The following is a 27,671-nucleotide window of genomic DNA, read 5'->3' as shown; positions in this document are numbered from 1 at the left end:
CACTATTTATTCAGTCCGTATATCTTTCAAAAAAATTGGTTTGATTGTAACTAACTAACATGTATCTCCGTTTAAATTGAGAAGAGAATCTTTTTTTAATTTCTGATGTTATTAAAAAAATATCATTTTCGGTGATTTATTTTCATATTATTTTAAGGTACTTACATATATTTTAATAGATCATAATTTTTTTTCATTTTTATTGTAATTTTTTAAATAAAAGTTAGGAAACAATTGGAAAATAAGCTAGGAAAAAATAGTATTGCTCTAAAAATTGAATATCTCACATGTTAGTCAATAGATTAATTTTATTTTATTTTTTAAAGAAAGGTACATATGTATAGTTTCTAAAAATTAAGCTCTTATCTAGTTATCTGAGGTAAGTATTTTCGAAGAAATTGTAATTGTTCGGGATCTATCATAGTCAAAACGGTGTTTTTTAAGACCTGATTCAGGTGAACAAAATTGAACATAAGTCACAGGGTTGGATCCAGACGGATTTTATTCTTTTTGGACTAGTTAGGTCAATATTGTAGCTTTCAAGTGAATATAGTCAGAGCGTGTAGGCAAGTGTAGCTAAAATTGTAGCTCTAAGGAAAAAACATAAACATTTTTATGCTAGAGCTCTCTGCTCTGACTTATCTAAAATATACATATATATATGTATCCATATGTTTTTGAAATAAAAATAAGAATTCTGGCTTAAAGTTTTACAAACGCTATTGAAAAAAGGGTAACTTTAGAGCCCTGTATCTTTAATACTTCTGTACAAAAATTGCTCAAACTTTCATTTTTTTGATTTTTGATCCTCATTTAAACCACTGTGCGTGAAGCCCTCGCAATGAATAAAATGCCGGTCTATCTTAAAGACGTGTTGGACGAAAGCGTGAAAATAATTAACTTTATTAAATCACAGCCAAAGAATGCAAGGTTTTTTAAAGTATTGTGTGATGACACGGGTAGTCTACATTACGTCTTTACTTCTTCAAGCAAAGGTAATCTTCATTTACCATTTTAGGAAAACTAAAAAAATGAAAAACAAAAAAGAAAAAAGGGTACAAATGAAAGGCGAAATTAATGAGAAATTTTAGAATCTTATATTTAATTCCTGAATTTTAATGAATGGAACAGAATTTACATTTTTAGTTAAATATACTTTCTATATACATAAATACATAATATGTTAATGGAGGGATGGAGAATGAAATTAATGTGAAAACATATGTATATTTATATCAATGTGCTGTTATTATTTATCAAACATTTTTAAGGAAACAATTTCAGATATAATATCACTTTTAAAGGGATTTGTGTCCAATAGATTAAACGACATTTTTTCTACATGAGAAGAATATCTTTCGTGCAAATTATGATTGCTTAAATTGGAGAGTATAATTTTGTCAGTTATTTTTTCGTAATCGATGCCTTGCGCCAGTAACTGTTCTAATTCATACAACGATGGATATTCCCCAGTCTCCAACATTTCAAACCTAAAAAAACGAATTGCCAATATGGTATACAGATAATTCTTGTTTAACTGTTTTGTGTTTTATTCAGTGTATATTTACGTTGGAAAAATATCCCGCGGGTGACGTTTTCTATATCCATTCTGAAATTAATTTGTTAGAAGTTTAGAAAAAAATAATGGTGGTAATATACGTTTAAATCACTACTATCACATAATCGATCGTAACATAAATTTCACTAAGCATCCTAAAAATACAATCTATTTTTGCATCTATGTATAAACATGTTGTTGATATACTTTAATACTATTTTTCATGGAGCTAGAGAAAGAACTAACATAACTGTCTAGTCTTGTTCAACTGACTCTTAATAATTAGTGACTTTAACTTATTAAGTTTTTAAGTAAAATGTCATCCAACGGAATTATTGTGGTTGTTGACAAAAATGATGTACCTCCATTTCCCAATAAACGTTGCTACCATCGTCCTATAGTTGCACGCAAAGTTCTTACTGATATTTTCGACATTGCTTCCGTTAAATTTATGTATATTGAGAATTTAAAAATGTCTGTGAGTAATCTTTTTTGTACTATTCCGATGGCGTCAATATTAGGGGCCGGTTATAGCTATCAGTAAAATCCATCAGTAAAATTTTTGTTTTTAGTTTTTGAACATGTTACAGATTTATTTCTAGCAAAAGACTAATGCAATAAGATGAATTCTTTATTCAAGAATTCTTGCATTTAAAGTTTAATTTAATTTATAAATCGATTTTAATTTTTTAATGATGAAATTATATTTTACTGAACAGCTGACTGCCAAAAGGAAAACAAAATTCCATTTCGTTTTACTGTTGGTGTTCCAATTTTGTACTGTTCCGATCACATCATTAAAAATTTTATTGATGAAAGCAACAGTACAAAAATTGTCTAAGGCGCGGAGCCTCAAAGTGACATTTGATTTAATGACGTAAATTAACTGATTGCTATAAACCAAAAATAAATAAAGTGTAACTCAATACTTTGTAAAACAACAAAACAGAACATTTTTTCAGATGTAGTTTGCTTAGAGCATTTTGTTGGCTACGTTAGAAGTTCAGGTGGAAACAATAGGCGGGTGCCTCCGTATTTTTTTGTACAGACAATGCTATGAGAAGCATACTTATGAAGTTCCATTCCCAACTTTAGCTAGCTCAGATTCCTCAATTAGATTAGTATTTTCATCATTTAAGCAGTTCGGTAATTGCAAGACCAAATTTTAGTTTTGTTAGTTGCAGAAATATTCCTGAAAATTTCTTTTTGAGGGACTATGTTAGAGTTACAAATTTGGAATACAAATTTGAGAGAACCATGTTTTAAAAATAAGTTGATTTGTGTAAAGCATCTTTAAGGAATCGAAATAGGCAACATAGTTACACACAATACCAACTTAATGAGTGCAATAAATAGATTTAAGTTTTTTTCAACAAGTTCGCTATAACCGTTCTTATTATTTTTTTTAAATGTTGGTGTTCCTTTGAAGCATAATTTTTTTTGATAGCAAATACTTGTATGCTTCCACTAATCAAGAATGTAATGGATGAGGTATTTTTCGATTATAACTATTTTTTTTTAAATTAAATATTTATTAATCAAAATGGAATTGAAAAATAATTGCAAGCTTAAATCATTAAAAACAAACAATAAATATATACTTGGATTAATTAAATTGATACAGATTTTAAATACTTGCAAACAAAATATTTAAATTCAATAAATTACGCTCGCACCCTTAACTTGATGGTTCTTCGAACGCATCTTTGATATAATAATCCGAAGTGAAGACAAAAATGTACATTGGTTCGCTATCAACAAAATCACAGCAAAACTAAAACTGACTTTTACATCGAAAAAAGTAAAAAGAAAAATCTGAAAAAAAAAAACTTATTAGCCTCCCCATTTTGTTTTTGCTTTGCAAAGTGCAGCTAGCCCACAGCATCGTTTTTTTGTTGTTTGTTTTCACATCTATTCATGGACTTATTGTCAAAATTACAAATACAAAAATGCAAACAAACGGGTTTTGGAGAGTAAACGTACGAAAGATTCCGATCTTGGTAAATGGAGTATTTTTGCTATAAACGCTTATCAGTAAAACATTTCAGATTCCTCCTGTTTCAAATTTTACTGATAGCTATTATATATAAATTATTAATAGAGGCAGAATTGATCTAAAATGTTTTACATATGAGCGTTTATAGCAATCAGTAAATTTACGTGATTTAATTGGACGTGTTAAATAACCAGGGGGTCATTCCGTAAAACGATAATCGCTAGACGATAGCGTTTCGACGATAGTCTCACTTTACGTAAGACGATAATCGTCAAAGTGATATCGTCAAAACGATAGCGTTTGCACCATAGCTAAGTAAGTATATGACCCCTATTATATTTTGAATTATTTATTTTTTGTATATGAAAACAAAATTTGTGTTTTACTTTCTAAACTTTGTTGCAAAAAGTACCACTTTTAACTGTGGTCTGGAACAAGAACATAATATGATTCTGAAATTCAGCCCTATCCCAAAAACGATCCAAGGGGGGGGGTCATATGAGCCATAAAGCTTATAAGTAAAGATTTGTTAGTAATTTAACGACATTGACCAAATTGGTTTGCTGTTAAAAACATTTAAAATGTTGTAACTTAAGTAATTCTTTAAATTAGTTTCATAAAATTTGTATCCAAGACAAAGAGCAAAGATTAAGGTTTTTAAAAAGAAACCTTAAATAAGAGATCTTCAATTTTATATTAAGTTCCCTTTAAATTCCTGAAACTAGCCTTCACATAAGTATTGAAAATTTAAGTGGAATACTTGCGATACATAGTTTCTATGTATCGCAAGTATTCCATTCGTACAAAATTTCGAATATTACGATGTAAGAAAAGTCAAAAAAGTGAGTCCTCCATTCCATTCGTCAGTCTGTCTGTCCTGCTCCCTAAAGCCCAAACCACTGTGTCGATTGAAACTAAGCCGATAAGTTTAAGGCTTTTTTTTCATTTTTTAATACTAAAAACAACAGCAGTCACCATACAAATCTTTTGGTGTAAATTCGATTTTTTTCAGAAATTAACCGATAGATTTTTTTAAAACTTTCTCTAATTTTTTTCTCAATTCGGCTTCGTTTTACAAGAAAAGCATATTTTGGTATTGCTCCAGAAGGGTTAACCCCTTTATAAAGCCGTTATTTTTTTTTTCAAATTTTCTCAAGAACTTAATCAACAGATTTCAATAATCTTGTCATTCAATGCAAACTCTTGTCGATGGCCAAATTTTCAAATTGATGATGATTTTTGATGATAAAAAATGTCATTTTTTTAAATTTTTTTTTGCAGGTATTGCAGCCGGGCAATATATTTCTTTCAAAATTGATTTCTGTTAAATAAAACTTTTAAGATAGTTACAAATTAAAGAAATCTACATTTTGAAGGGAATTTGCTTTAGATGTTCTAGAACTGAGATTTAAATACGAATTTTAAGAATATAAATGTCCAAAAAACAGCAAAAGATAAATTCAAGAACCAAACATTTTTCTATCCAATTTTAAAGTCTTTTTGACTCCTTTAAGATGAAGCATCAGCTCAAATCTACGTTTAACTGCTGCAACACAATGGTGTCGGAGCCGGAGTCGGAGTCGTAACTTGAATAGCTGCCCAAGTATTCAATGTACGCAAATGAAAATTTACGAACACAACGCGACGCAACTGGAATCGCAGCCGCAGCCGGAGTCGAAAGAGCTGACCAACTTTTAACTTTGACGTACGACACATGTGACGTTTCCATTTTTGAAGTGAATAACTTGGTGATTATAATTTTTTTTAAAACAAAAAAGTGGAAAAATATTTAAATAAGAATAAAAGTGAACAAATTTTTATTTTCTGAGAAATTTGATGTGGTTGTAAATTGCAAATATACCAAATAACATCAAAAAGCCGTACGAAACATTGTGTGCGTACATTTTGTGAAACGTACGACCACTTGTGACAGATTTTCGGACTCCTAAAAATTGAGTCCAAAAAACTACGTAAAAAAAAAAACATTTCGCCATGAAAGCAATAAAAACCCTCTAAACTGTTGTGTTTTGCTCTTAAATATGCCATATTTAGAAAACTGTTAGAATCTTGCAATGCTTTCATATGATAAAAGTCTACTAAATTAAATAGTTAGACTAAAACTTGCTGGACAATAGCGTTCTTAAATAATTTAATAGCTAAAGTTTTCACTTTAGCCCGTGAAATGTGTACATTTAAGGTTAAGATGCACATTATTTTTTTAAGCTGTAAGTAAAAACTCTATATGTTAAGCGCGTCAAAGTCCCCCATCGCGTTATGATTGGTTGTGGAGGAAGTTTCAGTGCAGGGGGGTCATTCCGTAAAACGATAAACGCTAGACGATAGCGTTTCGACGATAGTCTCACTTCACGTAAGACGATAATCGTCGAAGTGATATCGTCAAAACGATAGCGTTTGCACCATAGCTAAGTAAGTATCGTCTGCTAATAATTTCCATTCACAACTAAGCAAATTGAAGTATATACAAAACATTAGTAATCTCTCTAAATTGTTGTTACATAAATAAAACAATTTTGGAATTGCAAAAGAGGACTTTATAATGATATAACTTTGGGGCGTAGGAACATTGGTATATTCGATAGGTAACGATTTTTGTATCGCTCTTGCACAAAGCACTAATCCAAATTAGTTTTGGAAACAAAAAATATTTTTGAAGCCAAGTTATCTTCCCTGCGGATAAAATGAAGTCTTCACTCCCTTCCCTTGGACCAAATTGGGTTTATTACTGCAGCTGATTTACAAAAATATCAGACACTAGACAAACATTTTAATATTATTGTTTTATATTCGGCGGCAACAAATTATAACACAAAAAGTGACACTCGCAATAAACATCACAAAATAGGTGGTATGTTTATTAACAATACATTTTTTACAAATTTTCAAAATTTCTCAGAGAAAACCCAATAACAACATTTTCAAGCTATTGAACAAGCATTATCTTTCGTTGATTTCATTTTGACATTTCAGTCATAGCGTAATATACTCAACGAACTTATACTAAAAACGATTGAACGAGACGATAGTTATAAAGTTACGTGAAGCAAATTATTGACGATATCGTTAATGATAATCGTTTTGACTATTATCGTTTCCGAAATTACGGAATGACTGATTTCATCTGTCACTTTCGTACTGATGCATTCCGAACAGTGAAAAATTGGAACGCAATCAATAAGGTACCAGTTTTAGCTCCAGTTATAGCTATCATTAAAAATTTCCTTCATTGGAAAAAATGTACTGATTTGAAACTCACCGAAAAATGTTTACTGACAGAAATCTGTCATTTGAGTTGTGTGAAAGTGGAACACAAACCAGTGGAACGATTCGTTTTACATTTGAACATAAAAGTGTCAGCTGTCCGATTCATAAGTATATTATTTTCATTTCTAATCAAGGGGAAATAACGTCAAATATCAATATAAATTATTTTCCGGATCGATTTCAATGATATCTTTAACTTTCCCCTAAGCCGAAAATAAATTTGTTTGGCATTTTGCGATCAGCTGTTCACCAAATATAAAATTTCATCAACATTTTTAAAACGTATTTACCAATTAAATTTAGCTTCAAATGCAATTTTTTTTAACAAAATGCTTGGCATTAGAATTCATCATATTATTTTTTTTCTAAAAAAAAAGCTCAAAAATATAAAACAAACAAACAAAAAATGATAAACTGGATTGGAATCGGCTAAGGTAATGTTGATGATCGAATTTGAGCTACATAAGGTGATATTCAAATTGATACCTAAAAAGCTGTCACAAAAAAATGTGCGTTTTCAAAGAAATATGTTTATTCCGAATAGAGCTACCAGACGCTTACAAAAACGACTGGAAAATTTTCTTAGTTCACTTTGTTTTTTAAGCCTAGTACATACTTCCTCGTGAAGTGAACGTTCGCCAGTGGAGAAAGTGTACTTTTGACATTGCTCACTGGTACACACTTGTGAGTACACGTTGTGAACATGAACAAACCAAATGTCAAAGGTTCACCAACAGTTCCCGTACATTTTGCACGTGAATTGCCCGTGAACGAAAACTCTCCACTTTGTTCTCCACTCAGCTTCACAAGCAAGTTCACGGGTGAACCAAAAACTGAAATTTGTATGGGTTCACGAGATGGTTCACAAGTATGTACTAGGCTTTAAAGAAAACACATTCCTCTGACCGACAAAGCTTACGACATTCGAAAAAAGCAAGAAAAGTAAGAATTTTATTCAAAAAGCCAATTTGAAACTTTTATTTAGATATTTTATAAGAATCAATTTAAAATTTCAACAAAGCAACAACGAATTTTAACAATTTGAATCTGAAATTGCTCAATCGAATTGAATTGAGTTGAAGCATCTTACACAGACGGAATGAAAATGATAGTCAATTTAACTATCAAAAAAATGATGGTCAACTATCACCTTAGCCGATTCCACCCCTGTATTTAATATGCAATCGTCAAAATCAATTTTTAAGTAATCTGAGTGAATTTAAACAGAAGAGCAAAAAAGTAAAAGCACCAATTCGAGAGAAACAGTGGGAACAAAGTATTCTAGAGTACATAATGTACTTTGTTGATATATTACAAGTCAAATAGTGGAAAAATAAATAAAAACAAAACAATATAAAAACACTGAATTTCTTGAAAACTATCATCTAAGTTCGGGGAAATTTGTAATAAACTCATCATTTCTGGAGAGTATCGTTCTTACAGATTTTTTTGATTTCTCACATGCCTTAAGGAAGAAATAAGTGGATCCAAAGAGGTCTGCCGAGTCCTTGATATTTTATACGTATTCTGATATCGATATTTCTTGTAGTCGTTATTTTTGCATTCCTGTGTTTTTCAGACATTTCTCTAAATGGTAGTGATTGATATTCAACGATTTTTTGAATATGAACCAATATTTTGGCTGTGAGTAGTTTTTCTGGATACTTTTGTTGTAAAAGCTCTGCAGTTTTCCTAGTACGCTCTCCAAATTTAACTGCATTCACTACTTCTCTGCAATGCAAAATGTTCAATGTTACTTTTAGCCTCATTGTAACTTTTTCATTGATTCCAGTTATTCGCAGTTTTCGGGAACTGTCTCTTTTATCGCAGCTGTTATCATATTGTAGAATGACAAGACATCTATGTTGTGATGTCTTAACGAAGTTCTCAGGATTTTATATTTTTCTTTTGAGAGTCCCAAATCCATAAACAAATGTAATGCGTTATCATTGGTGTATTTTATGGGATTGTGTTCGGGAGTGTGAATGCTTTTATTGACTCTTTTGACACGAAGTGGACTTGCAGAAGATGGTCGTTGTTGTATCTTATAGTCAAAGCTTCAGAGAGATGTTCTGTACATATCTCCTTTGTAGCTTTGATTAGTTTTTTTTTGTAAATATTGCGCACTCACTGACTGGCTTCCTTGGTCTCCCTCTTGATGTAGTTGGGAGATCACCCGCTTCTTCAGTTTTTCCGGTATTGATATGCAGAAATAAGGAAAGGCATTCTGCATTCTTTCGATGTTCAAATGGTAGACATGTGCATTCAAGAGGACACAAGCGTCCATAGGTTTTTTCTTAAAACCAACCTCTGTCTATCAACTCCTACTCTCACCTCCACGTGGTGAACATCGGGTGCCTAGTACCTCAACTGGAGATTGGGTTCCAACCCCAGTGGAAAGTTGTTGGGGGCAGCAAACGAGAGAGGTGGGGAGAGGTGTTTCCACTAAGGCACCTCTCCTTATCCAGACGGCAGCGGAGGAATTTCCCGAGATGGAATCAACGGTGGCGTCTACAGTTCCAGTAAGGTTGAACTACTTAGTGAACACCTTATAGGGCTTCTTCGACTTATTCGGAGCCCAGGCCTGTAAGGAGCGGTTTTATCCGGCTCCCCATCCTTGGAGTTATACTTAGGATCTGGCCCTCCAGGTTGGAGGTTGTGCGTCGGGGTGACTTCCTGGCTACGTAAAAGCTTTCAAAGTTGCGAAGCACCAACAAGCCTCGGATACGGACGGATTTACTGTTGACAACCAACGCAAACGAATAAAGGACAACGAACTTCGGATATGCACGTGGAATGTTAGGTCCCTTAACAGACCACGTGCGGCCGAAGAATTAGCGGAGGCCCTAGAACGATATAAAGCAGATATCACCGCCATCCAGGAAATACGATGGGATGGGCCGGGCAAAAAGAGGATGAAAAACTGCGATATTTACTATGGTGACTGCTACCACGAAAACCAACAGCGCTTATTTGGATGCGGATTCGTCATTGGAGCCAGACTTAGGCAAGAAGTCTTGAGCTATAGGTGCATCAATGAGCGCCTCATGACCATACGCATCAAGGCTAAATTCGGCAACATTAGCCTGATATGCGCTCACGCCCCCACAGAAGAGAAAGACGACAACACCAAAGATATGTTCTTCGAGCTCTTAGACAAAACATATGAGCAGTGCCCTAGCTACGATATTAAAATAGTCCTGGGCGATTTTAATGCCAAGCTAGGAAGGGAAGACATCTTTGGTGGAATAATCGGGAAAAACAGCCTGCACGACGACACTTCCGATAATGGATTCAGGCTCATAGATTTTGCTGCGGGGCGAAACGTCATGGTAGCCAGTACGCGTTTTCCACACCTCAACATCCACAAAGGAACTTGGACTTCTCCAGATCAATCTACCGTCAACCAGATTGACCATATTGCGATCGACGCCAGACACGCTTCCAGCATTATGGATGTACGAACTTTCCGAGGAGCTAACATCGACTCGGACCACTACCTCATTGTAGCCAGGGTAGCACTTCGGATTTCCAGACCCAAGGCAAAACAGGGAGGTGCTGGGAGAAGATACAACGTCGAACGGCTACAATCGCCAGAGATCGCCAAATCCTTTTCCGACCGAGTGACAAGTAACCTCTCTCGAAGTTCTCTGCCGCCAACACAATGTATCGAAAACCAGTGGCAACATTGCCAAGATGCAATCAGAGAAGCCGCCTCTGATGTGCTGGGTTTCAAACAGCCACCAACAAGGAACCCCTGGTTTGATGAGGAATGTCGGCAGGCAAATGCAGCCAAACAACAGGCACGCAAAGCGGCGCTGCATAAAAGGACGAGAGCTGCTCGTGAGCTCTATGAGCAGAAGAGGCGAGAGGAACGCCGACTTTTCAGAAGGAAAAAGAGAGGGCATGAGAAGCGTGCGGTCGAAGATGTTGAGAGGTATAAAAGCAGGAATGAGGTTCGAAAGTTTTATGAACAGGTGAAACGAAATTCACAGGTACATAAACCTAGAACCGAAGGCTGCAAAGACGAAAGTGGAAACATCATAGTGGAACCGCAGTCAATGCTGAGGATATGGAAGGACCACTTCTGCAGACTGTATAACGGCGACGAAGAACTGAATCCCGCTGTCAGGCAGGATGACCCATTCGATATAGACGACGAAAGCCAACAATCCCGTCCTCCCGACTTAGACGAAGTAAAGATTGCCATATCTAAGTTGAAGTCTAATAAAGCCGCTGGAGCAGATGGCTTGAATGCCGAGCTCTTTAAAGCAGCTGGAGATAAGTTGGTTAGGAGCATGCACCAACTTATCTGTAAGATATGGTCGGAAGAAAACATGCCCGATGAATGGAACGGGAAAGTCTTCGAATCCGCACCCACAGGACAGCGCAGTAGAGGAAGACCGCGGATCAGGTGGCGCGCACAAGTGGAAGGTGACCTCACCCAACTTGGAGCGCGAAACTGGAGACATCTAGCTAGGGACCGAGCTAGATGGAGAAGTTTGTTGGGTGAGGCCCTAGTTCACACAGGACTGTAGCGCCACCTTAAGTAAGTATTCTGCATTCTTTCTAAAGTAATTTCTTGATCTTTTTTCTGCTATCTGTTTTCTATCAAGGTTGTATTAAAATTGTTTTAATATCTGTTTGATTGCCAAGACATTTGCATCTGGAAGTTGGTATTTACTTTCTAAGGCAGATATAAACTCATTACAAGTGATAAAAGTTGACAAAAAGGTCAAACAAACCCTCATTTAGAATAACCATTTAATTTTTTTTTAAATAAAAGCAACTGCTCGAACACTCGTTTGAATTCCAAATGATTATTTTAGTCTAATTTTTCATCTTTTTATACCTTAGAGTAAATACCTGCACTCAAGACTCTTCTAATCGTACTTCGTCCAAAGAATTTTCCATGAAAAAAGAGGGGAAAAAATGAATGACTTCATCAATTCAAATCTCCCTAGCTCAGTTCGATGCAAAATGTCGCAGTTGCTCTTTTGAATTTAAGAAATATATAACGATTCTGAATAAGTTGAGATCATAGCACACCACTCATTAGTTTTTTTTTCTATACAATTTGAAGTCGAAAAATGGTGCAAAAAGTATTGTTTCCAAAAACATTAAATCAAACGATTAAAAAATACGTGTTTTAATTATCGATCTAAATAATGGCAAAGCATATTATGAACACAAAAACAAAAAGCATTTCGAATCCCTTTTCTAGTTTTTATATTCAAAGTTATGAAATAAAATTTTAAAAAATGTATCATTATAAAAAATCTTCAACTTTGGCCTGCTCTATAAGGCACACCAATAACACAAATTGAATAATTTTGTCGATTACTCGAGCTCCAAATATTTGTGAATCCAGTGAACAAAAAATTTTTGCATTGGCCCACTGGAAAAATGAATATTGCAAGCAGTTTTGAATCAACGGGCCACTGTGCGGCGCACAGTGGTGCGAGAGCGGTAAAAGTCTTTTTAAGAAGTCATATTTACCCTTTTAAATTTTATGTTTAAGTACTCTTATATAACCCGAGCGTATGATTTAAAAGTATTTTTTAACATATATATTGTATGTTCTGATTTACAAGCCCTCAAAGTTGAAAAATAATTTTACTCAAATCGCGAACCGTATTTTCAACAAATTTTGAGATTGCTTTTTTCCGAAGTTCCTTTAAATAAATTCTCTATCTTCTTAAATAATTTAATCGTTCTATTTTCGATTATCTAAAAAAAAATTGATTATGTATTTATAAAAGATAGCTTCTATAAGTAGTCTGAAGTTTTAGTACTAGGAAAAAATACGTTTTTTTAAACTTTTTGATTTTAAAAAAAAGCGCCAAAAGATACCAAGAAAGTAAGTATGTCAGCATATGCTGCATACATTCATGTTAAAGCACAGAAAAAATCAGCTGCAGTTACTTGCAGATGTGGAAGTTATGATCAAAAATATTTCACTGAATCGGAAAAAAAGAAAAAACGTCAAACTTTATTTTAAAAATAAAACAAAATTAATACATTGACCCAGGTCTGAGAATTTCGATTTTTGCGAAACCATTTATTTCTGCCCGGAAAATTTTTTCAACTTTGAACTCAATTTTCTTGGAAACAAAACACGAAAAACAATTTGGTTTTATAATATTTTAAATTATATGATAGAGCTTAATACAAAATAAAGAAAAGGCTTAGGGATAATCCTTTATTTTTTTTATTTTTTGCTAAAAGGCAGGTAGAAATAAAAAAGGTGTTATTTTTAAAATTGTATTGCTTGGTTTTTATTGTGCATTGTGTAATTTTGTATTACCTGTCTAATTAGAATAAAATCTCTTACTTAAATCTATATATATAAAGGATTAAATTAAAAAAAGTCAGTATTGAGTTATTGACCATTTGTGCAAGGTGTTTAAGAAAAATTTTTACTCTTTGATCAACCAATAAGTGAAAGTGAAGTGAAATATAATAACAATCATACATGTATAGTGAATTCAATACATTAAAATGCATTCAATCGAAATTCCTTATTCGGTGTTGTGTAGTGAACTTATTACTAATGGACATGATGTTCAAAATCTTCTACCATATTTTGAAAGGGAATACCCCAACTTAATTTCTGAGCAAATAGAAACTGTGCTGTCAGAATTAAAGAAACGTTGAATGTCTCATTTTTTAAGTCGATGGAACGCAGTTCATAGAAAAAAAAGTCATTTTGAAAAAAAATACACTCATTGGCTCGAAGGAGTTTTCGAGGTAAAACTAACCAAAAGTGTATTGCCCGAAACGTCAACTTATATGGGAAGATCACGTAAGAGTTTTGAAGAATGCTGTGATCGAGCTAAAAGGTATAAGAGGGACGAAATTAGAAATATATTTCCTCAAGAAGAGATAAACTATGCAGCAACATCAGAGAGTTTTTCCTGCTCATGATTTGATCCGAATAGGGCTCTTGCATTATTTATACAAGCAGAAATGTCGAAACGCCAATATGAAGTATTAAGACATGCCCTAAAATACGAAGGACATGATTACTAAAAAAAAAACTTTTATTTAAATATAACATCAAAAGCCTCAAATTTTAGAAAAATGTCAATAACTTTTTTTCTAATAATTTTTTCTTGACCAAATTTTGACCAAATGTGTATAAGACTACTCTCTCTCTACTAATATGTGGGTAAAATTTCATTGAAATTCGTTTAATAATTCAGATTTTACAGACTTTTTTCCGCTCTCCCATACAAAAATCAAAAACCCTCAAATTTTAGAAAAATGTCAATAAATTTGTTTATAATTTTTTTTTTTCAACCAAATTTTGACCAAATATGTATAAGACTAATCTTAACATGTATGCCAAATTTCATTTAAATCCGTTGAACCGTTCAAATTTTACAGACTTTTTTCCGCTATCCCATACAAACCGAACCACTGTGCGGCGTCTAACAATTACTGCATTATTATTATTATTTTATAATATTTTTAAACCTCGAAATCAAAAGGTTTGTGCGCTTTTTGTGAACAGCTGAAACTTGTTTTTTTTCCAGCTATATCATTTTTGGTTTTCCACTCTTTCAATAGGGTATCCCAAAATCCACCTATAACACGAGATTGAATGCAGCAACTATGTTCCGAAATGTGAAATTAACAATCAGCTATTGATTGAAACCCATTTTATCAATAAAAAAAGAACTAGGAGAAAAGTTCATCGTTAAATAATGTATAAAAAACCTACAATTCTTAGCTTAACTTTGACAACAAACATAACATATCTGACTCCCTTAATCGTTTTTTAATCTCAAAACAAACCCTAAATCAACAACAAAAAGGAGGTGCGAAGCACCGGCTTATTAAATACTTCAAATTTAATGACGTAAGAACGCTCATCAGTAAAACATTTCAAATCCTTCCTATTTCATTTTTCACTGATTGATTTTACTGATAGGTATAACCGGTGCCTAAGCTCAGATATGTCTTAAATAATTACGCTTCAGTAAAGGACATGGCAAGTTATTAAATATGACTGTTTTTTTTATTCTAAATAAAGATCATACGGTTTTAAATTATATGATAGTGTGATTTAAAAGTATAATATCCATGGAGAAATAAATCTCTTAGTTGAAACACTAGTTTTTCTTTATTAATGCAATCTATATGTTTTTCCCCAAGGAATATTCAGATTAAAAATATTCCCAAAAAAGCTACGATTGACTCCCTTCGTAACTATGATGAATCTCTGACATTTTTTTTAGTATTTCTTATAAGTTTTATATCACGATACAATTTTTAAGTATGCAAATTTTCCTAAAAATGTTATGAGCATGAATGTATTATGTATCATTTTAAATTTAATAATTTTTATCAGAAACAACATTTCTAAGATAATTTTTATTAAAAAAAATTATATTTACTAGCATAAGATTTATAAATCATTTTCTCTTTTATGCATAAACTAAGCTGTACATGTTAAAAATGTATTGGGTTTATTAAGTTAATAATAGATTCATATTGCAAAGTATCAATTCTTGATTGATTGCACTTTTTTTCGACTAAAATACAAGAACTTAAAATCAAAAGCTAAACACAACTTGACCAATTGAACTTCATGCAACCACTAAATGTCTAATTATCTGAGAAAAAAATTAAATGCTAATCATACCTGTTTGATTTTGTTCTCGTCCCATTCACTATCAAGTCTAGCAAATCCTCTATCAACCAACAGCTTATTGATTTGTATAGTTTGGCCACTATTTGTATCACACAACACCATGTAGACTGTGGATTCCTGTAAACAAACAACTACAGTGCATATTTAAAAGAAGTATTAAGTCAAATATACATTTTCATCGATTTCTACGATCTGCGCATAAAGAAAAATTTCGGCTACTAATGAAAGGAATTCCTGAATTGCCCGCTTGTGCCACACTTGAGATATTGGTTTGATATGTGACAGAGAACCACGAATAGCTTGCGCAGGTGTTTCAGCGAATCGATTTTGTAGATATTTAATATGACAAATTTCGACTTTCGAAACCGTTCCATAGTCAACAAAGAGAACCTTTAAATAACAGTACAAATTTTATTTAATAAAATTGAATGTTTTATTATTACTCAGGTTATTTACCTTGACATTGTTTTTAGTTACAGTTGATAATATTTCAGCTCGATGCCACATGTCATTGTATAGGGCAACACACACCTGTCCTGGAGTGATACATGACTTTGGGATAAGTAAATCAGCGTCTCCAAGACGTTCATAAAAGGACCTTAAGAATAGCAATTGGGTTTTTATTAATAACTTTCAAAATTTATTGTTTAACATACTTACTCTATTCCGCTCATAAGAACATCAAGCTCATGATTTTCTTTATGAGGGTGAAACCAAAACTTAAATGGGCTGTGAATCTACGTAAAAATAAAACACATGCGAAAACATAAACTCATACATTTTTGTTAGTTTTTAAGATATATAAATATTTTAAAAGGACAATATTTTTATTTGATAAGTATTACATTTTTTTGCAGTGGCTTGGCGGTTGATTCAAACTATTATATCTGTTACAAACAAGCTAAAGGTCCATTTTTAGAAAGACATGCAGTCCATTGCAATTTCGAGGAAGACATAGATTCATTGATTTTATGTGCGCTTTGTCAATTTGTGAAAATATCATAAATCAAATTATGGTAGTACCGTTTTGAGTTATGGATATTGCTTATGGCTCACATGGCAATTTTTTTTTGATAAAATTGATAGACCCATATCTGTTTAAATGTCTTACATTGTCCGTTTTGACTTAACGGGGCTATTGCGATTACGCAGAAAGTATAATAATTTAATTTGTGGAGCTAAATAATTTTTCAACTCGAATTCGATCTCAGAATTAAGAAACTGAAATAATCTTACCATGCATCTCGGATATTTCTTTGTTCCTGAACCATCTAGATTAGGTAGGGTTAAAGTGGCTGGGGATTCAGAATCCACACACTTTGGCCAAAAGAAAAGGTCCATTGTTATACCACATAATTCTAGAGAACAACTTCTTACTAATCGAACCATTTTGACCTTTTTATAATGCGAAGAATCACTGGGATTATCCAAAGAGCAGTCTCCCAGATGAAGTTCGCGTTTTAGTGAAAGAGCAGGGCAAGTGCAGAGAAGGTGAGAGATTGTTTCCTCTTCTTCTTCGTCCATACAGCTCCTGCAGAAGTCATTTGAGGCTACATAAAGTCGTATTACGTGTCTGCCTATATACAGTGTCCCGTAAGGACACCTATTAGGGAGCTAATATGAAGTCTGCTTCGAGATAACAAGTCTTTAGAGCGCTTTAGGTCCAGTGAAGGCCATATGAGTTTTGTGGATGCGCATGTTGGTAAATTGTGCCACCTAGAATTTGCTATCGCAAAAGCTGTTTCTTTTAGCATAAGTTTACATGTAGCTTTCGGTATACCTATCTCCTGCCTTTCAGGTGAAATAGGCATGACGGTTCCATTTTTAGCGAGTTCATCGGCTCTACAATTTCTCGTGATGTCTCTGTGGCCTGGCACCCAACATAGGTGAATGTTAAATTGCTGCGCCATCTTCATAAGAGACGATCGACAATCGAGCAGCCTGACTGTCAGAGAAGATGCGGATATCAGAAGTTAATATCACGTTTTCTCTTAGTCAGGAGAGAACCTCTTTGATTGCTAAAATTTCCGCTTGGAAGACGCTACAATGATTAGGGAGGCGGAACGAGATGCTTAGATTAAGTTTTTTTGAGTACACACCACTACCAACTCCCTCATTTGTCTTGGATCCATCTGTATAAAAATGGATGCATTTGTCATCTAGGAGTTTTTTGTCTCCCCATTCATCTCTGGATAGAATGGATACCTGGAAGTTTTTTCCAATTTGGGGTTTTGGAATATTGTAGTCTATGTACTTTGGTATAGAACCAAAGAGGTTTAAAATGATGCAGTGCCCCACATCGTTGTTGGTTCATTGAGATGAGGTGTTGAGTCTTATAGCTGTACTCGCGGCCACTTGTTTGCTGAAGATGTCGAGGAGTGTCAGATGGAGGAGAGTGTCTAACGCTGCTGAGGGTGTGCTCCGCTTATGCAGAGACATGCAGTGCTATGGACTCTGCTGAGTGTGTCGTAATATGTGCCTTTCTCCAGTGCAGTCCACTATACTGCAACCACTTACATAAGTATTGGTCGGATGACCTATGTGTAAAGCCAATAGGTTATGCGAGTTTGAAAACCCCATTTGCTTCCTATGGCTTTCTTGCAAAGGAAAAGAGCTACTGCAGCTTTTTTAACTCTTTCCTGAACATTAGGTTTCCAACTTAATTTTTTGTCCAATATCAGACCAAGATATTTGGCTTCATTGGTAAAAATTAGTTGTACACCTTTTGTTGAAGGAGGTACAATTACTGAGATCTTGTATTTCCGTGTTAAAAGGACGAGGTCTGTTTTTAGAGGATTAATACTAAGTCCGCAGTGATCAGCCCATCTAGTGATCATATTGAGTGGGTTTTGGGGGGGGGGGTCTCTCAGTGTATTAGGATGATCTCCTGTGACGGCGATAGCAACATAATCGGTATACGCAACCACCCTGTAGCCTTCCCTTTCAAGGGATATTAGTAATTCGTTAACCACTTTGTTCCAGAAGAAAGGGGATAGAACACCACCTTGCGGAGTGCCTCTACCGACACACCTTTTCGTACAAAAATCCCTCATCTTAGAGTTGAGGATCCTGCTTTGCAGTATTATTTTCACAGAGTTTAGGGTCGTCATAGTAGAAATGATAGTGGATGTGTCAACGTTGTTGAAAGCGTCCTCAATATCCAGAAAGGCCACCATAGTATATTCCTTTTGCTCTAGGGAGTATTCGATAGTTCTTACCAGAGTGTGCAAGGCTGTTTCTACAGATTTTCCTTTGCGGTATGCATGCTGAGACATTGATAGTCTCTTATCAATACTATTACGATTGATTGGATATCAATCAATCGTTCCAGAGTTTTGAGAATGAATGATGATAGGCTAATAGGTCTTAGGTCTTTAGGCCTTGGGAATGAAAACTACCTTTACATCGCTGAGGTATATAGACCAGATTTATACAACTTTTGAAGATCATTTCAATGATGGGAAAAGTTATATTAATGGTAAGTTGTAGCTCAGCTGGTATGATTTGATCTGGACCTGGAGATTTATAAGGTTCGAAACTATTCACAGCCCATGTCAATTTTTCTTTTGTAACAAGACCTTGAGGAAAAGTTAAGTTAATACCCGACCCAGGACGGTTTGTTGTATTAACGGATTCGGAGATGTCTGGGAAGTGGGTGTCTAGTAGCAGGTTTAGCGTTTCTTCGCAAGAGTTAGTCCATGTACCATCTGAGTTTTTAAGTCAACTAGGCATGGTTGGATTTTGTCGAGAGAATCTTCCTTATCCTTGATGCCTCCGAGGATTCTTCAATTGAGCTACAGAAGGATCTCCATGAGGATCTTTTGGCTGTTCTCAATTCTTGTTTATATTTTTTGAGGGATTCCTTATATGAGTCCCAATCTTGGGGGTGTCTAGTCTAGTATGGTTTCTTCTTTCCCCTCACTGTAGTGAGGGGGCATGCAGTTTCCATTGCATTATTGAGGGCTGCTGAAAGCTCATCGATTTTTTGATCGAGTAAGTAAGTAAGTTTCGTTTTCTTTCCAAAAACAATTCACTCTACTTTTGAAGGCAATACTTAAAGATTTCCCATAAATTTTGTTATAAAGACTATTATAATATATTTTGTAGCAATAAAATTACATTCAAAACATTTACCTCTGAAATAAAAACGCCAATGACAGCTCCTTTTGTAAAATCTTTCGGAAGTTGAACACTAGGTATCTTCTTTCCAAATGGCACAGTATTTTCAGGAAAGTCAACATGAAACACGCGGTAGTCCTAAAAACCGAATTTTTTTAAGAATTAGATAAAATATTTTAAAGTCAATTGGTGAAAGTTTTTGTGAGTAAATTTAATAAAATACAGAATTAATGCGTTTGTATGTTTTATAAAAATGCAAATACTTTTTCAAAAGAAAAACTAATTATCTTACCGCTGCGAATTCTGGTATGGCTTCGTCAATATCATTATCACTCGAGTCCATTGTTGAGAATGGATCGGTGATATATCTGCTTTTGTTAACATTATCGACAGTTGAAGATGTTTTAGAGACTAGAGATGTTACATCGGGATCAGCTGATTTTGGCTTAGGATGTATCAGTGCTTGTAACTCAGAGACTGTTGGTAATTCAGGACGTTTTATGATTTTTTCAGTCAGTTTTTTTTTCGTACTGAACTTGATAGGAACACTTGGGAACTTTATTAAACTATCTGAAGAGTTCTTTGGATTAGTCTGTAAAGCAGTGGTATTTTTTTGTTGCACTTGCACCTTAAGGGAAGTATCACTTTTATTCTTACTACAACTTAACTCGACTTCATGGCGTGACTTATTGTTTGGAGCAACGCTCTTGTCTGATTTCATTTCTTTCACATTGCTCTTTGAAGGAAATATTATTTTAGCTGAAGTCTTTGAACACGTCGCCTTATTGGAACTTTCATTTGAATTATTTTTATCTTCTATACTGTTCTTTAGATTATCATTCCGAGGTAAAGTGTTATTTGAATTTTGTACATCAACGAAGATACTTTTTGGGTCTTTCGGTTCGGATAACAAACTCTTGGTGTTCTTTTCTTTAAGTGAGATACTACTTTTGTCCACATTAATCGCGGGTGTTTTTTTATTTATGTCAGTTTGGTTAAAATTTATTTTGGAGTCAGTGGAGGGAGGTTGTGATTTTCTTATATTGACATTTGATGTTGTCCGATTTATTTGAGGATTTGATTTTTCGGGAAGGAAACTTTTAGGTTTACTTTGAAAGTTTGGTTGATAACATTGCTGATATAATTGTTGTTGTAATAAATTTTGGTGATATAAGTTTTGTTGGTATAAATTTTGCAGATATACATTTTGTTGGGGTTGATAGAGATGGACGTAGCTGTTGATTGGAATGGGTTTAGGATTATATGTACAGTAAACTTTAGACACTGGCTGGTTAAAGACTTTATTTTGAGTAGGCCTTGCAGGTATTGAGTGTGAGTTTGATAAAGCTGGTTGAAGCCTACAAATCAAAGAAACAATTAAATTATTATTTAAGAAAAGGAAGCAACATTATTATCTTAATTATTTACAGTTTATTTATTTATTTGTTTAATCGATTCTAAACCTGCTGATTACATTAAATAATTAAACAAACTATGTTTAATGTTTATAAATATACATAACAGGCACAGACTGAACTAATAGCATTAATGTAACATTATAATTGAAATTAACTCAATATCTGTAAAACAATGTTTTTAAACTGGTTTCGACTCATTGTGATGTCAACTTAATTGCAAACCAAATTGAATAGTGACAACGAACGCGAAATGTGCTCATTAATTCCATAACTAGTTCTGTGAGTAGAAACATGGAAAATTACACATCTGTTCCTCAGTATTCTTTCTGGGACATAGAAGTTTATAATATTTAGTAATTCAATAGAATTTAATCGATTTGAAACAATATCTTTGATAAAAATTATGCTTTGAGCGTTCCTTCTGACTTCAAGCGTTTTTGTACCAATCGGGGCACACCTGGAGAGATAATTTGGCATGTCGCCAGACCAATTTAAATTTCGTAAAGCAAATCGCGTGAATCTTTTTTTGAATTTGCTCAATTCTAAGTAGATAGATAGATAACTTCTTTATTAACAAAAATTTTTGAATAACAATATTTCTTTTCTTAAGAATAATGACATGGCTTATTCTGCCGTCTGCCTGTTATGACATTTCATTTAGTGTTATAAAGAATAAAAATGAAATAAAATAAATAAAAGTAACAAGTTTTTTTTTTATAGTATACAAATTCAAAAAAGCATAAAGTAACTAAAATTAGATTTACACAATTCAATTGAGAAATTTAACAATTTTAATATGATTTGAAACACAAAAAGATACCAATTTTGAAATGATTTGAAACACAAATATATTTATACGTTTTCAATTTTAAATTGATTTGAAACACAAAAGATATCAACAAAAATTTTGGTGCTTGAACTGCAACAACTGCTGTTTTAAGTTACATAACTATTGCGATATGCTAAGGCGTGTTTGCAGTACTTATAGAGGGTAGACCATCCTATCGCTCCATTGAGTATTTCATAAAGTCGGTTTAGGGTGAGATGACTTGATTCGAAATACAATCGTCGGATTTCCTGCAGCATTGGACAGATTGCAATAAAATGGATTGCATCTTCAATCTCTCGTCTGTTGCAAAGCTCGCAAATTTGTGACAAGTCAGCTCGGTGGGGCATAAAGTTTAAGTTTAACAATTCGACACGAGTTCTGAATATGTAGCTTATAGCTTCGGCCGAAAATTCAGTACAGAAATAATTCGCTTCCGAGGGTAACTGGTGATTGAGGTTCTTATACATATTTCTAGATGTAGTTTCATTTCGTCATTATTTCGTCAGCCGTTCGTAGAGTATTGAAGTGAAGATCTTCCTTAATGAGCTAAGAATAGATATGCCTCTATAGTTCTCTGGCTGGTTCACATCTCCACTCTTATAAATTGCAAAAATAACTGCTTTGTTTAGATTGTTTGGAACATGAGACTCATTATATAATCGGTTGAAGTATAGAAGAAGATAATTTTACAATTGCTCAGTACCATTTTTGTAAAATTCTACTTGAATTCCATCAAAACCAGGTGCTTTATTATTTTTCATTTTTTGTAAAGTTGATTCCAATTCACGTAACAGTATTGGACCATCCAGTTCATCGACTATAAATTTGGGGAGAGCATAAGAGAAGGTATGGAGATTCACGTCAGCCGACAAAAGCGTTTTAAAATGAGTCGCTAGTGTCTCAGCTGCGAGAGTATTCACCGAATGTCGACAACGTCCTCCTAGCTTGCGAATATTATCCCAGAAAACCAGACTAGTATTGTAATCTCTTCTTTTTGCTGCGCATAAAGTCTTGTACTCCATATTTACGTGAAGGTAAATACTTTTAAAGAACAATGCATTTGTGGATCGAAATAGTTTGAGATACACAAATGATAGTTTGCGGAGCTTCTTGCAATCATTATCAAACCATACGTTTTTAGGAGTAAAAGAATTAGAGTTGTTATTGCTACTGGCAAATGGCGCTGAGATATGAATTACACTTGTTATTCGTTCATCTAAATGTTCTACTCCGGTTGTGGCATGGGAAGGGAGGGTATCTAAGTATTCCATTCGCATAGAATGGGCACCGGATTATAGAGCAATATTCCAAATAAGGAAGCACTAATGAATTGAACAACGTTTTAAGTGTATAGACATCTTTGAAATAAGATGCATTTCGTTTTAGGAACACATGGATTGAATTTCCTTTGGAAACTATAAAGTCAGTATGTGCACGAAAATCTAATTTATACAATTAATGACGTTTAGTGATCGAGTCGCACTGAAAATTTTACATTTGGAAAAATTTAATTGAAGGTGATTGAATCTGCACCAATCAAGGAACAAGTCTATATCCATCTGAAGTTTTGCGCAATCTAAAATTGTGTGGATGCCATAATAAATTTTGACATCGTCAGCAAACATTAGACAAATGGCTTTCTTTAAAACTGAAGGTAAATCATTTATAAATAAAAGGAAGAGCAATGGGCCTAAATGATTACCTTGAGGAAGACCTGAGTCAACATCACTAGGACTTGATGTTGACTCAGGTCTTCCCCCGCAATCTGCTTTCTATTTGAAAGATACGATTCCAAACAACTTAGAAATGAGCTATTGCAACCCATCTTCATTAGTTTATGAATAAGTAAACCGTGATGAACTCGGTCGAATGCTTTAACAAAATCTGTGTAGAATACATCCACTTGATAACCTTTCTCCATTTGGGTTAAGAAATAACTCGTAAAAAGACATAGGTTTGTGGCTGTTGAGCGGCCCTTGACGAAACCATGTTGACTAGGTGACAGTAACTCTTTAAAAAAAAAATAGAAATTTCCAGTTATGATTTTTTCTAAAAGCTTTGGAATAGCCGATAGCTGGGCCTATAATGTTTAATTAATTGCTAAGCACCACTTTTATAAATCGGATTAATGAATTAAATTTTCCATTTCTCTAAAAAAGTACTTGATGAGATAGATTTGTTAAAAAGTAATGTTAGGGGAAGACGTAAATTGGAAGAGCAACTTGATAAAAGAAGAAGTGGTATTTTGTATTTTGAAATATTGATTTCGCATAAAGCAACCAAAACTTCTTCTACAGATAAATGTGGAGGTCCAAATTAATCGAGTCATCAGCATTGGAGTACATAGTGCTAACATCTAGAATAGTGTCTGTATTATAAGAAGATTTGAAAAAAATTGAGATAAGTTGGCTTTAGATTTGTCATTATCGTATTCCATCGATTGAGGAAAAGAGGAGGTACTTTTTCGCTTCGAGTTTATAAAAACCCAGAACGATTTACTGTTTTTCCCAATGTTTGACTCAGTGGTACATATATATTGTTTGTACAAGAAACGGTTTAGAAAGTCAAATTCTCTTCTGAATTGAAGGAACCGATTTCGATCTTCGGCGAACCCTGTTAATTTAAAACGCTTGAAAGCTTTATTTTTGGCAATTTCTAAATTGTTTAATCTTTTATTATGCAATTTGAATGACTTTTTTTTCTCTAGTTCTATGCCCTCAAAAAGGAGGTTTTTAAAATTTGTGTACATTTCTGAAAGTAATTTTCTTTGAAATACGCTTTCCAAATTAAATGATTTATAAAAATTATTTAAGGCAATGAAGTCAGCATTTATATAATTAAGTTTTTTTAGCTCAATTGGCAGATCATATGAATATTGCATTATGGTGAATCGAGTTAGTTAATAAAGGAAAGTCTGCATTATCTACATTACATTTTAAGTTATTAACCTATGAAATGAAAAAATGAAATGTAAAATCTGGGTTGCGTAATACCCGTGGCATGATGGTTAGTGCGTTGGACTGTCATGCCAGAGGTCTTGGGTTCGATCCCTGTCTTTTCACGGGTACTGCCTCTTGCGAGGAATTGACAAATTTTCCAAGAGTAACTCTTGTCATGAAAAAGTGCTTTGTCAAATTAGACGTTCGGATTCAGCATATAAACATTAGGTCCCCTCCATTCCTGACAACATTACTCGCACACAGGAATGGTTGAGAGTTGTAAGTCACTAGGAACTAGTTCTCAACGGACTGTTGCGCCAGCCAATATACATATATAAAATCTGGGATGAAGTATTCAGGTTAATTAACTTTGCTCCGAGTTCCTCAAAAGAGGAACTTTGACATCTCTGGATCAATTAACAGTTTCATAATATTTCCTACAAAAGCTACAAGTCAGAAATTCTAGTCCTAAATATCTCAACGATGCGATGCCCTAGTACTTGTTTAGACTACTACCTTCATGTAATCAAGGTGCACCTAGACATATTCATATAGAAGTTATTATAATCTATACGATTTGTAGAATTGAACATTTCAACTTCAAATAAATGTTGTTATACAGATAATAATACAGAAAGATACAAAAAGGACTCTCAAAAAAAATGAGTGGAAGTTAATTGGTTAATCCAAAATAGCTCACAAACCAATAACGCTGGCGATTTTAAGTAAATTTTACATAATAAAATATTTTGTAATGTAATAAAAAACAAGTATTTTTTTGGAAAAAATCCATTTACGTTTTTTTCTTAAATCAAAAAAACTGACAAAAAAATAATTGTCACCTCGAATATTTGACGAACAAAAAATGGTAACATCACCGAAATAATTGTTTCCAACAAAGAATAACGTTTTTGACATGTACAAAAATGTTAAGAAAAATCGAATTTATATTTTTTTATAAAATATTAAAACCTAAGAAAAAACTATACTTAAAGTTGTTAAAAAATTACTTTCGAATCAAAAATCTTTTCAAAAATAAAAAAAATAATTAAAAGTACCTACTTTAGGCTTGTATTTTATTTTTAAGAATAGACTCAAGTTTTTTTTCAATATCTTAAAAAAAGGGACCAAATGGAATAAGAAATGATCATGCGACCAAGTAAGAAAGTTATGACCAAATTTGGTCGTAAATGACAAAACTGGCAACCGTGGGCATGTTCAGTAAAATACAATTTTTTGGATAATGACCCTACAGCACACAGTGCGAGAATTAGGATAGGTTGGCAAATAATAGTTGTTGTATACATTACTTTTGAGTTCCTAAAATTGCAATGACAGGGAAAGACACGGTGTGGTAACATCTCACTCAACTCAGTTTATTGGATAAGATTTCATTGCGAAATGTCTGCCCTCGCCTTCGCACTTTTTGACTGTGGTACAAATACTAGATGTCCATAAACATGCCTATACTATGTATTCTTATTTTTAGTTTCAATACGGCATCCTTCGGGAAAAAACCCTCAACACTGTCATAGCTTCACAATTAATTTTTTTTTGTACCCGTGGCATGATGGTAAATGTGTTGGATTGTCATGCGAAAGATTTTGGGTTCGATCCCTATCTGTGGCACCTAAAGTTTTAATTCTTGTCATGAAAAAGTGCTTTCTCAAATTGGCCGTTCGGATTCGGCATATAAACTGTAGGTCCCCTCCATCCCTGCAATTACTCGCACACAGGAATGGTTGAGAGTTGTAAGTCACTAAGCCCTGGTTCTCTACGGACTGTTGCGCCACCAAATTTATTAAACTCTAACTTACCGCATAGCTGCTTTCCTGTCGCGTGTTGTATTCTTTTGTTTTTTTATCAATTCATTTATGTGCTGTGTTTTTTCACTGCAAACGAATCCAACCATTGCCTCTCGTCCATGTCCAGTTAGCTACAAAATACAAATTGATAGTTAAAAAGATTTCCAAACTTCCTAATGTTTTGATTCTATACTCTACCACCAACGTATCAGGAACTGACTTTAGAAAAAGTTCTAAGTTTTGGTAACCAAGTTTTTTAAAAGGTATCCATTCTCCAACTGTTTCCTTGTAATCCCTATTGAGTCTGTCAACAGTCATACCATTGGGAGAGGATATAACCAAGGATTTAAGTATTGTTTTTGTTTCGTTAAGGAATCCTGATTCCATTATAAACTTTAAACACACACACAAAAAATAAACAAAACTTAATTAAATTCGATTGAAAAAGAGCCGTTTCTATTTATTGATTGGGAAATGAAAATTTTAAAAGTGTGCGTACTGCTTGGAGAAGAGTATGGCGAGCCGCAAAATGTGTTTTGTGCAAAACTTGATCAACAATTAATTGTTTTATTTTGGGATTTGAGTTTTGACAACGAATGAACTCATAAACATGAACAGCAGACAGCAGACAGAAGTCGAAATCAAATGAAATGAACGGGACATTTTCGAAGAAAGTAAATATTTTTGTTTACTAGTGTACTTGTGAACTATCAAAACTCGCGGGCATCAAAATCTGGCGCGGACTTATTTTAATTAATTCAGGCGCCACCATATGGACTATTAGTCGATTCACGTTCGTATAGAAAATTGCACCTATTTGGTTATGCCTCGCCTCAGATAGATTGGGTGATAAAAATAATAATTAGTATTAAAACGTCATCTCTTGTTTCCTTGACTCGAAATTCTCAAAAACAAATTTTTAAAATACAAAAACCTAGTTCCAAAAGTTTCTCTACATAAATTGCTAGTTTAATATGTCTAGAATACGGTAGTAAAGGGATTTTTCAAAATTCGAAGTCGTTTTTAAGATACAGCAGATCCATGGAAAAATATGAGGTAAGGTACA

General features: G+C 33.7%; 1 protein-coding gene across 1 annotated transcript; it reads right to left on the bottom strand.

The window, feature by feature from the left end:
* Positions 1 to 1,076: 1,076 nt before the first annotated feature.
* On the bottom strand, positions 1,077 to 27,245 carry LOC129950125 (tudor domain-containing protein 5). Its single transcript, XM_056061956.1, has 10 exons — positions 26,804 to 27,245; positions 26,618 to 26,736; positions 19,907 to 20,972; positions 19,630 to 19,752; positions 16,156 to 16,232; positions 15,952 to 16,093; positions 15,667 to 15,885; positions 15,487 to 15,612; positions 1,569 to 1,609; positions 1,077 to 1,490 (listed from the first exon to the last, which is right to left on the bottom strand). Exons 1-10 carry the CDS (start codon positions 26,990 to 26,992, stop codon positions 1,250 to 1,252), a joined length of 2,343 nt encoding a protein of 780 aa, XP_055917931.1. The 5' UTR covers positions 26,993 to 27,245; the 3' UTR covers positions 1,077 to 1,249.
* Positions 27,246 to 27,671: the final 426 nt, after the last annotated feature.

The sequence above is a fragment of the Eupeodes corollae genome, chromosome 3, assembly GCF_945859685.1.
Source record: "Eupeodes corollae chromosome 3, idEupCoro1.1, whole genome shotgun sequence".
Classification (NCBI taxonomy): domain Eukaryota; kingdom Metazoa; phylum Arthropoda; class Insecta; order Diptera; family Syrphidae; genus Eupeodes; species Eupeodes corollae.
This window is presented reverse-complemented; position numbering and strand designations above follow the sequence as displayed.

Coding starts and splice junctions, on each gene's coding strand:
- LOC129950125 (XM_056061956.1), bottom strand. CDS start 26,992: ATGGAATCAGGATTCCTTAACGAAACAAAAACAATACTTAAATCCTTG. Junction 16,094..16,155: donor GTTCTTATGAGCGGAATAGA/GTAAGTATGTTA, acceptor GCTATTCTTAAG/GTCCTTTTATGAACGTCTTG. Junction 15,613..15,666: donor TCGTAGAAATCGATGAAAAT/GTATATTTGACT, acceptor GTTTGTTTACAG/GAATCCACAGTCTACATGGT.